The 12311-nt window shown below is 40.8% G+C and overlaps 1 protein-coding gene across 1 annotated transcript in view; it reads left to right on the top strand.

Annotated features, from left to right (window-relative positions):
• PLA2G4A (phospholipase A2 group IVA) overlaps window positions 1-12311 on the top strand; it is a 237517-nt gene that overhangs the window by 65992 nt on the left and 159214 nt on the right. The window contains exon 3 of the mRNA XM_089692650.1: window positions 9327-9399. Coding sequence (XP_089548776.1) covers window positions 9367-9399 — 33 coding nt within the window. The 5' untranslated portion in view covers window positions 9327-9366. The remainder of the gene's footprint in view (window positions 1-9326; window positions 9400-12311) is intronic.

The raw sequence follows: 12311 nt of genomic DNA, 5'->3' as shown, positions 1-12311 counted from the left end.
TCTGTCATTTCAAAGCCATTGTTTCTAATTTTTAGGGACTCTTTGACTGGCATAGTACCACTAGTATGGCGTAAGGCCAATGTGGTGCCAATATTTAAAAGGGGGTCAAAATCTTTACCAAGTAATTATAGACCTGCTAGTTTAACTTCTATGGTTGGGAAGATATTGGAGAATTTAATAAAATACCACATAGATGAGTTCTTGCTGGAAAAAAATATTTTAAGCAACAGACATCATGGATTCATGAAAGACAGAAGTTGTTAAACAAATCTGATTTCTTTTTATGAGGAGGTGAGCAAAGCCTTGGACAGAGGGGTGGCGGTGGACGTGGTATACTTGGATTTTGCTAAAGCATTTGACACAGTTCCCACACATGACTAATGTGTAAGGTAAAGTCTACAGGCTTTGAAAAATCTGTATCTATCTGGCCAGCTCAGTGGATTGCTTTAAAAAAGGCGTGGATTCTTTCCTAGATACACAGGATATAACTGGATACTAATATTTATAGGTAAAGTTGATCCAGGGAATATCCCATTGCCTCTCGGGGGGGAAGGGGGGATCAGGAATGAATTTCTTTCCCTGCAGGAGTAAATTTGGATTGTGCTTTGTTACATTTTTTGCCTTCCTCTGGATCACCTGTGGGTAAAAAATATATATAACTTTTTTTTTTTTTTTCTTGTCGTTTGAACTGGATGGAATTTTCTTTTTTCAGCTAGACTAACTGTTAATAATAAATATATATATATATATATATATATATATATATATATATATTATGAATTTACGCAGCTATGAATTTTACTTTCTGACTGCCTATCACATTTCTTGAGGTACAAAAATGCCAGGACAGTACAAACACCCCCCAAATGACCTTTTTTTGGAAAGTAGACATCCCAAGGAATTTGCTGGAAGGAATGTTGAGTACATGGAAGATTTTAGTTTTTTTGCCACAAATTTTTGGAAAATGACAGTTTTTTTTTTGGTGTGTGTGTGTGTTTTTTTTTTTTTGTTTTTTTTTTACACAAAGTTTTCAGTTAAATTATATATTACTAATGTATGCCATGGGTATATATGGAATAACACCCCAAAACACAGTCTCTTTCTTCTCTGGAGTATGGGGATACCACATGTGAGACTTTTTGGCAGTCTAACCACATACACGCCCCCAAAATCCAATAACCACTGCCAGGGCATATTTCCTCATATCACTTCCTCACTACCTATCACAGTTTCGGAGGCCCAGGGTCGCAGTGTATTAAAAAAGAATAAAAGAAAAAATAAATTTTTTGTTTTCTCTTCGTTTTCCAAAAGCTTGTGGCAACAAATTACATCTGTAAATTACTGACCATGACCCCTACTAAATACCTTGGAGTGTCTACTTTCCAAACAGGGGTCATTTGGTGTGTGTGTGTTTGGGGGGGGGGGGTTTCTACTATCCTTGCATTTGAAGGGCCAACATTAGAAGCTTATGCCGGGCATCACTCACTTTTCTAACCACTTGCAGACCAAGCCTTTTCAGACAATTTTTGATTGCTTGAAAAAACAGTTTTTTGCTAGAAAATTACTTTGAACCCCCAAACATTGTTTTTTTTAAAAGCAGAGACCCTAGAGAATAAAACAGTAGCTGTTGAAATTTTTATGTCACAGTATTTGTGTAGTGATTTTTCAAATGCAAATTTTTGGGAAAAATTACACCTTTTCAGAATTTTAATGCACAAAAACACAATATATTGCCCAATTGTTTCATAACATATAAAAGATGATGTTACACTGAGTAAATGGATACCAAACATGATATGCTTTAAAATTGCACACACCTGTGCAACGGCGACAAATTTACGTACATTTTTTAATATCCATAGATCATGCTTTAAAAGCCTTTACAGGTCACCACTTTAGATTTACACAAGAGGTCTAGTGCTAGAATTAAATAAATAAATAATTTGCGCTAGTAAATGTGTATAAATATATAAATATATATAAAGAAATCATCAAATCATAAGTCCAGAAAAAAATATATATATGCCAATACCACAAAAAAATATAAAAAAAACTTTTAAGTGCAAAAAACTTTTGTGCAAAAAAAAGTGTCTAAATATGAAAAATTTCACCAAAAAACCTTGATAATATAATGGCAGATCATCCATAAATATATCTTCAGAAACGGAAACTCTGCAACACACCGATCCTCATCGATCGAAATAACAGGATGAAAAACTTTGTAGTTAATCGAAAATCCACTTCTCCAATAGATAAAGGACCACCTTCAAACGTATCCATGGGGGGAAATGCCAAGCACTCGAGAGAAACAGAAAGACTTCATGGTGCAATATTATAAAAACCAATTCCTTTATTAGGTACTCATTGCACTTACTCAAGAGGTGTCCCAGCCGACACCAGCATCAACAGCATAACAGCAATCACATAAACGAGCCTGGCTACTCAGCACATGCGCAGTAGCTGGCAGCCAAAAACGTAATGAGGTCACATCAATCAAGCTCCGCCCAAAGTGCTAGAATTACTGCCCTTGATCTGACATCTGCGGTGATACCTCACATACATGGTGCAATCTGCCATGGGACCACTACTTCTTTTTGCCTTTGCACGTGAGCACGGCGTTTGGTTATTGTTTTTGCAGGGAATATAAATGTCCCCTGTGATAGCAATAGGCATTGACAGATACTCTTTTCTGAGAAATCTGGGGTCTGTTAGAATCTAGATCTCTCCTCTGCCCTTAAAGCATCTGATCACACCAAGATCGGTGCGATCAGATGCTTTCCCAATTTTAAAATGGTGCTATTTATATCTGGTGAAACGGAAAGGATGAAAAGCTCATAGCTTCCAGTCTCTTATATCATAGAGATAATTGTAGGCATTCCAGTCTCTATCAGCTCTCTTGTCAGCCAGCGGAAGTGCCAGCTGCATTTTTGGATGGTAGAGCGGCGGGAGTGGTTTTACATGAAAGCCGACTGCCAGCTGAAAAAAAAGCCAGGATGATGCCTGTAGCTGCAGGCGTCATCCTGGTATAACCATTCAAAGTCCAGCAATGTACAAGTAAGTTGCTGGTCCATGTTGGGCATTATGTAACAGCAGGGAACATGGGCATACGATGAATTGGGTCTGTGGACCAATATGACCGTAATTCATTCTTTATTGTAATGCCCATGTTGAGGGTTAGGCCCCAAAAAAGTTTTAAATTCAGAAACTGTGATAGGTTTCCATGTGAATTGTCTGGCAAGAGCTGAATTTAGGTGGGCAGCGATGTAGTGTGTGTGTATATATAAATTGCTTTGGCCCACAATCAGTTGATACAAATCTTCCATGAAAAACAGCAGAGGGGCTAAATGCTAGTGCTGACAGCAAACTGTGTTTTGGGTACACTATACAAAGGAGGCACTAGTATAGTTCTGTTTATGATCAATATATTGATCTGTACAAACACTATACTAGTAATGGCGGTGATCAGCGACCTTTAGCGTGAGTGCGATAGTGTGCGGCCAATCGAACGCTAGCTAACCCTGGCTATATCTAACGTGTGCTTTTACTTAGTGCCGTGTTTGTTCGTTCTCTCCCTGAACAGAATAGGGGGCAGTGGAGGGGCATACGTGTGCACACACACCTGGGAATAGAAAGCAACATAATATTACATCACTTTGCCCAGAGCCACTGCTGGCCCACGCATTGTAGGTGGTGTAAGAAAAAAAAATTTTTTTTTTTTTAAAAACATACTTTCTTCAGAATAGTGCAATGTTACCATACCATACTCTGGAGGGAGGGGGTGATCAGGGATTTTTTTTTTCTTTTTTTACACTTTGCATTGCATCAGCAATGAAGATCATGCTTGCTTTGAACTGTCATGAATGTTTTAAGTTCATGACAATTCAATATAATAGTGATCACATGGTATAGGGTGCTGTGACTGGCCCCATGTGTCGTATGAGAGCTGTGCACCAATCAGTTCTCCAGGAATAGAAGTAAAGCTTTTATGAATCGGATTGATTCATAAAAGCTTTGTTGTCATTGTGACCACGTGATCACCGGGTCCCAATTACTGCGATTCTTATTCTGCTGTATCCGGTGGTCACAACGGAAATGGTGGTGGGGAGCGTTGCGCACCCGCTTGGGCACGCAGCGCCCCCCTGTGTTGGAAAATGACCACCGGTATGAGTACATTGCTGCTCTTGCAGCTGCCACCCGTCCGCAGTACGTTGTGGATGGGCAGCCCAAAAGTGGTTAAGGAAAATCTTTAGGGTCTCATAGAGGTTTACCAGTAATACATAAGTTAAAACACTTTATTTTATGGTCCTTTCAGTAAACTAATCTGCACTTGTGTACATTCTGTTCAGTCAGGGACCAATGTCTTCAAACTTTGGATCCTTAATTTTTATGGGTCTCTGTCACAGGTGGCAAGGGGTGGGGGGGACTATTGCAAGTAGAAAGTGTAGTCACGTAGTGGCTGGATGCAAAATTTACTGTCCCTGTGCTACTGCGCATTACAATTTTTGTCAGTGGTGCCAATAGGAGCCAAAAGGGTTGCCTGGCCTTCCTCCAAGAAACCCTTTATGTAAGCACATAACTCTACCCTTATCACTGCTTCTAGCCCCCACTAAACCGTTTGCAATCCTTGTTGTTGTTGCTGCTGTACAATCTTAGCTGTCACAGCTCAACAGTCCTTCCTAATGCTGCTCCATATGCTTCCCTGTCACTACGCCACAATCCTTTCTAACACCATTATCATGAATGGTACAGTCAGGTCCATAAATATTGGGACATCGACACAATTCTAACATTTTTGGCTCTATACACCACCACAATGGATTTGAAATGAAATTAACAAGATGTGCTTTAACTGCAGACTGTCAGCTTTAATTTGAGGGTATTTACATCCAAATCAGGTGAACGGTGTAGGAATTACAACAGTTTGCATATGTGCATCCCACTTGTTAAGGGACCAAAAGTAATGGGACAGAATAATAATCATAAATCAAACTTTCACTTTTTAAATACTTGGTTGCAAATCCTTTGCAGTCAATTACAGCCTGAAGTCTGGAACGCATAGACATCACCAGACGCTGGGTTTCATCCCTGGTGATGCTCTGCCAGGCCTCTACTGCAACTGTCTTCAGTTCCTGCTTGTTCTTGGGGCATTTTCCCTTCAGTTTTGTCTTCAGCAAGTGAAATGCATGCTCAATCGGATTCAGGTCAGGTGATTTACTTGGCCATTGCATAACATTCCACTTCTTTCCCTTAAACTCTTTGGTTGCTTTTGCAGTATGCTTTGGGTCATTGTCCATCTGCACTGTGAAGCGGTATCCAATGAGTTCGGAAGCATTTGGCTGAATATGAGCAGATAATATTCCCGAAACACTTCAGAATTCATCCGGCTGCTTTTGTCAGCATTCACATATTCAATAAATACAAGAGAACCAGTTCCAATGGCAGCCATACATGCCCACGCCATGACACTACCACCACCATGCTTCACTGATGAGGTGGTATGCTTAGGATCATGAGCAGTTCCTTTCCTTCTCCATACTCTTCTCTTCCCATCACTCTGGTACAAGTTGATGTCGGTCTCATCTGTCCATAGGATGTTGTTCCAGGACTGTGAAGGATTTTTTAGATGTCGTTTGGCAAACTCTAATCTGGCCTTCCTATTTGTGAGGCTCAGCAATGGTTTACATCTTGTGGTGAACCCTCTGTATTCACTCTGGGGAAGTCTTCTCTTGATTGTTGACTTTGACACACATACACCTACCTCCTGGAGAGTGTTCTTGATCTGGCCAACTGTTGTGAAGGGTGTTTTCTTCACCCGGGAAATAATTCTTCGGTCATCCACCACAGTTGTTTTCCATGGTCTTCCGGGTCTTTTGGTGTTGCTGAGCTCACCGTTGCGTTCCTTCTTTCTAAGAATGTTCCGAACAGTTGTTTTGGCTAGTCCTAATGTTTTTGCCATCTCTCTGATGGGTTTGTTTTGTTTTTTCAGCCTAATGATGGCTTGCTTCACTGATAGTGACAGCTCTTTGGATCTCATCTTGAGAGTTGACAGCAACAGATTCCAAATGCAAATAGCACACTTGAAATGAACTCTGGGCCTTTTATCTGCTCATTGTAATTCGGATAATGAGGGAATAACACACACCTGGCCATGGAACAGCTGAGAAGCCAATTGTCCCATTACTTTTGGTCCCTTAACAAGTGGGAGGCACATATGCAAACTGTTGTAATTCCTACGCCGTTCACCTGATTTGGATGTTAAATACCTCAAATTAAAGCTGACAGTCTGCAGTTAAAGCACATCTTGTTCGTTTCATTTCAAATCCATTGTGGTGGTGTATAGAGCCAAAAATGTTAGAATTGTGTCTATGTCCCAATATTTATGGACCTGACTGTAAATACCCTTTGCACTCCTTTCCTACACATACACTATATTGTCAAAAGTATTGGGACACCCCTCCAAATAATTGGATTCATGTGTTCCAATCACTTCCATGGCCACAGGTGTAATAAATCAAACACCTAGGCATGCAGACTACATCTACAAACATTTGTGAAAGAATGGGTCGCTCTCAGGAGCTCAGTGAATTCAAGCGTGGTACCTTGATAGGTTGTCACCTGTGCAATAAGTTCATCTGTGAAATTTTCTTGCTACTAAATATTCCACGGTCAACTGTGGTATTATAACAAAGTGGAAGCAACTGGGAACTGGAACTCAGCCACGAAGTGGTAGGCCACGTAAGATGACAGAGTGGGGTCAGCACATGCTGAAGTGCAGTGCCCAGAAGTCACCAACTGTCTGCAGAGTCAATGGCTAAAGACCTCCAAACTTCATGTGACCTTCAGATTAGCACAACCGTGCATAGAGAGCTACATGGAATGGGTTTCCATGGCTGAGCAGCTGCATCCAAGCCTTACATCACTAAGCACAATGCAAAGCATTGGATGCAGTGGTGTAAAGCATGCTGCCACTGGACTCTAGAGCGGTTGAGACATGTTCTCTGGAGTGACCAATCATGCTTCTCTGTCTGAAAATCTGAGGGACATGTCTGTGTTTGGCAGGTGCCATTAGAACGGTACTTGCCTGACTGCATTGTGCCAAGTTTAGTTATAAAGTTTAGTGGAAGGGGATTATGTTGTGTGGTTGTTTTTCAGGGGTTGGGCTTGGCTTCTTGGTTCCAGTGAAGAGAACTCTTAAGGTGTCAGCATACCAAGACATTTTGGACAATTTCATGCTCCCAACTTTGTGGGAACATTTAGGGCTGGCCCCTTCCTGTTCCAATGTGACTGCACACCAGTGCACAAAGCAGGGTCCATAAAGACATGGATTAGCAAGTTTTGGGGTGGAGAAAGTTGACTGACCAACACAGTCCTGACCTCAAATTGATAGAACACCTTTGGGATGAATTGGAAAGGAGAATGGGAGCCAGGCCTTCTCTTCCAGCATCAGTGCCTGACCTCACAAATGTGCTTCTGGAAGAATGGTCAAACATTCCCACAGATACACTCCTAAACCATGTGGCTGCCTTCCCAGAAGAGTTGAAGCGGTTATATCTGCAAAGAGTGGGCCAGCTCAATATTGAACCCTACGGACTAAGACTGGGATGCCATTAAAGTTCATGTGCAAAGGCAGGAGTCCCAATATTTTTGGCAATATAGTGTATTGCCCTTTCTCATACCCTCTGCACTATTCTCCTACACATATGGCCCACCCTCATTCCCTCTTTATCACCTACACATATTGGATGCTGTTCCTGCCATCATACCCTTTACACTCCTACTTCACATAGTGCCTACTGTCATATTCTCCACACTCCTGCTTATACTGCCCACATTATACACTCTGCACATCTCTCCTGCATATACTGCCTGCTGTCTTAAGCTCTATACATCTCTCCTTCACCTGCTGCTGGCTGTTTTAATCCCTGCACTGCTCTGCTGAACAGCCTGCCCACCATCATACCCTCTGCAGTCCTCTAATACAACTCACTAAAACCGTTCTTCAAAATTACTTGTAATATCTCATACCTTGCCTATACTGGAAAAGGTATACACATATTTATTAACCGAACAAAAGCAAGATAACGGGGATAAATTAGTCAATTATGGCATGTATGACATTATGGTTCACTTTGTCAAGCTAAATACGAGACCTAAAGGAGAAGTACAGCCAAACTTGTTTCGCTGTACTTCTGTGGATCACAGGAGTGCAGTTTGTTCTGCACTCCTGTGGCCCGGGCTAAGCTCCGCTTTCGGCTGACGTCACCCAACCGCTACAGGCTGGGGAAAGATCGCGACTTTAAAGTCGAGATCCACCCAAATCCCTGGACCAGAAGTTGGCTCAGCCTCTCAGTGCTCTGCTCAGAGCGGCAGGGAGAACTGAGCAATCAGCAGTTTCTGATCTCTCATTTCTCACCCTTAGAACCGTTAGGGGACAGATGCAACATCGGATCGATGCTGCATCCACCTAGGTAAGTATAATTTAAAAAAAAAAAAATTCCAACAACAAAAATGTAATATATTTCAGATTACCAGTGCATAAATGTGGAGGGTGCATTACTTTTTTTGAGGTGTTTTTTAGTCTTTTTTTCACCTGTTTATACTGCCATATCTTTCGATCTTCACCATACTGCATCCGTTAGAGCAGCTTTGTAACCCTACGGCAGAAGTACAAAACTCTTCTCTTTCCCCATAACAGGGAAATGGAAACTGTTGCCAGAAATTGCTGGGAAAAATGTAATTGAGAAAACTGCAGCTTTGACAGACATCTCAGAAGATTTTTGGCTCACAAGATTTCTGGCAGGGTGAACAAATATATTTGTGCACTTATGAACAGATATAGCAAAACATTTTTAATTGTATATTTACAGTAACAGACTAAAAAGAGAAAATTGTGGAGGGTCACTGTTAAGGTTTTGCAAACACTTCATAGTAATCTCTGGCTAGGTTGGAATTTCAAGCATTTACATATTCTAAACACATAATAAAAGGGCTGCAAAACAATCCTGCACTGACCTCTGCAGCTTAAGGTACCATGAAGAATTACTTGAACAATTTTAGTGCTGAGAGACTTCAACAATTTCATTGCTTTTGCTGTAAACAGTAAATGCTGTTGTTCCACCATGGTTGCACTGTACTATGCTTGATAATGTTGCAAAATTACAATGCCTTGCTCTGATCAAAAATAAATGATAAGAGTACTGTATGTCCAGTCCATTTGTGTAGCGATGAAAAGCCTGTGAGATACAGTGATGTTCCAATACTTTACCGATTTAAGTTTCAATATTCGTTCATATCATCTTACTAACCCATTTCATTTTCATACGTAGAAAAAAGTGGTTTTCCTGAAGGACTGGACCTCTTCTCGCAATGGCATCCATTGATCCATATCAGTATATAATAGTAAGCATATTGTTTTCTTTTATTATAGGATGTACTATATATGTTTTTTAAAATTCTACTTTTGGCAGACATAAATGCCATCAAAACTAATGTGAGCATATAACTTATTAAAAATAGTTCTTTGATGGTAAATACAACAACTAGGTTCTTAACTTTTTTCTTTAAAGGTATCTTTTTCAATATACAGTTGCAAGAAAAAGTATGTGAACCCCTTGGGATTATGTGGAGTTTTACATGAATTGAGCATAAAATGTGCTCTGAACGTCATCTAAGTCACAACAATAGAAGAACACAGTCTGCTGAACATAATACTACACAAACATTAGATGTTGCCATGGTTTAATTGCACATAACATGTAAACATTCACAGTGCAGGGAGGAAAAAGTATGTGAACCTTTGGACTTAATAACTGGTTGACCCTCCTTTGGCAGCAATAACCTCAACCAAACGTTTCCTGTAGTTGCAGATCAGACCTGCACAACGATCTGGAGTAATTTTGAACCACTCCTCTTCACAAAACTGTTTCAGTGTAGCAATATTCTTGGGATGTCTGGTGTGAATCGCTCTCTTAAGGTCATGCCACAGCATTTCAATCGGGTTGAGGTCAGGACTCTGACTGGGCCACTCCAGAAGGCGTATTCTGTGCTGTTGCAGCCATTGTTTTGTTGAATTACTTGTATGCTTTGGGTCATTGTCCTGTTGCATCACCCATCCTCTGTGGAGCTTCAGTTGGCGGACAGATGGTCGTACGTTTTCCTGCAAAATGTCTTGATAAACTCTGGAATTCATTTTCCCATCAATGACAACAATCCGTCCAGGCCCTGAGGCAGCAAAGCAGCCCCAAACCATGATGCTCCCTCCACCATGTTTTACAGTGGGGATGAGGTTTTGATGTTGGTGTGCTGTGCCTTTTTTTCTCCACACATAGTATTGTGTGTTCTTCCCAAACAACTCAATCTTGGTTTCATCTGTCCACAGTATATTTTGCCAGTAGTGCTGTGGAACATCCAGGTTCTCTTTTGCAAACTTCAAACGTGCTGCAATATTCTTTTTGGGCAGCAATGGCTTCCTCCATGGTGTCCTCCCATGTACTCCATTCTTGTTTAATGTTTTCCTTATTGTAGATGTGTCAACAAAAATGTTAGCATGTGCCAGAGATTTCTGTAGGTCTTTAGCTGACACTCTGGGATTCTTCTTTACCTCATGCAGCATTCTGCGCTGTGCTCTTGCAGTCATTTTTACAGGATGACCACGCCTAGGGAGAGTAGCAACAGTGCTAAACTTTCTCCATTTGTAGACAGTCTGTCTTACCGTGGACACATGAACATCAAGGCTTTTGAAGATACTTTTGTAACCCTTTCCAGCTTCATGCGAGTCAACAATTCTTGATCGTAGGACTTGTGAGAGCTCTTTTCTGCGAGGCATGGTTCACATCAGACAGTGCTTCTTGAAACCAGTAAACCCAAAACATGTGTGTGTTTTTTAAGGGCAGGACAGCTGTCCGCAACACATCCAATATCATCACACTGATTGGAGTCAAGGTTGGCTCACTCCTGGCTCCAATTAGCTCTGGGAGAAGTCATTAAGCTAGGGCCTCACATACTTTTTCCTCCCTGCACTGTGAATGTTTACATGTTATGTGCAATTAAACCATGGCAACATCTAATGTTTGTGTAGTATTATGTTCAGCAGACTGTGTTCTTCTATTGTTGTGACTTAGATGACGTTCAGAGCACATTTTATGCCCAATTCATGCAAAACTCCACGTAATCCCAAGGGGTTCACATACTTTTTCTTGCAACTGTATACCTGAAAATGCAGTATGACGCCTGAAAGGTTTTTGTGATGAAATTCTATATTGTGACCTTTTTGAGCCTTCTGGAGAAATGCTTGCAGGTGCCTATAGGCTAGATGTATTATGTTTCTTATGTGTGGCTCAGTACTTTTGTGTGTCTGAGCAAATTATTCATAATAATGTTAAAAGAAGGGCACTTTAAAGACTTCACCAAATTCTATTTAAAAGTTTTAACAAACATTTCTTTTTACTTAACTATTTCTGGCCTACATGTCCCTCCAGTGAAGCTGCTTTCAGGAGTGATGATCAGTGATCCAGGTCAACTAATAATATTCTGGCCAATGAAATAAACAAATGGGCAAGCACTTGACTTACCTAAACATGCCTAAATGAGTTTGCAAAAACGTGATTTAGATGTGTTTTTGAAGCTGCTTTTCTCTTGCAAGCAGCATTTACAAAAGCATAGTGTACATGATGCCTAAGAGAAAAAGAATTTACTGTGCCACTTAAAGAAAAAAAAACAATGTGTGCCAAATTAAAGTGATATTAAAGGCAGGCTTTAAAAAAAATAACAAACATGTCATACTTACCAGCCCTGGTTCTCTTCTGTTCTGGTCCCTCGCCAGTACTCCTGGCCCATCCCTACTGCCGAGTGCCCCCAGAGCAAGCAGGTTGCTGTGGGGGCAACCAAGCAGACTCACTTCTGAGCCACTGCTTTGTGTGTCCATTTCATTCTTTCACAGTCATAGTTCAGCCCTGCCCCCTCTCTCCTCATTAGCTCCCTGTCTGTGATTGTCACATGTTTATGCATTTCCTTTTTGCCAGATTATTGTGCCTTCTCCAGCCAATATCTCACTCTTGTCCTGCTGCCATCCATACTCTTTCCACCACTCATTACCGGTCTTTGGCTTGTTTCTCGACTATGCTTCTGCCCAATCCCACCCTCCAACCATTTGTTACTGACCCTCAGCTTCCTTATAGACTATTCTTCTTAGGGATGCACCGAAATTAGATAGATATTTGTCTAATTTCAGTGCATCCCTAAGATCAATAGTCCATAAGTGTGTGTGTATGTATGTGTAATAAATATATATATATTTATTATTAGAGATCCCG

The sequence above is a fragment of the Staurois parvus genome, unplaced genomic scaffold (genome assembly GCF_062004578.1).
Source record: "Staurois parvus isolate SC_StPar_1 unplaced genomic scaffold, SC_StPar_1.0 ptg000597l, whole genome shotgun sequence".
In the NCBI taxonomy this organism is placed as follows: Eukaryota; Metazoa; Chordata; class Amphibia; order Anura; family Ranidae; genus Staurois; species Staurois parvus.
The sequence above is the reverse complement of the archived record's forward strand: the minus strand, read 5'-3'. Positions and strand labels throughout refer to the sequence as shown.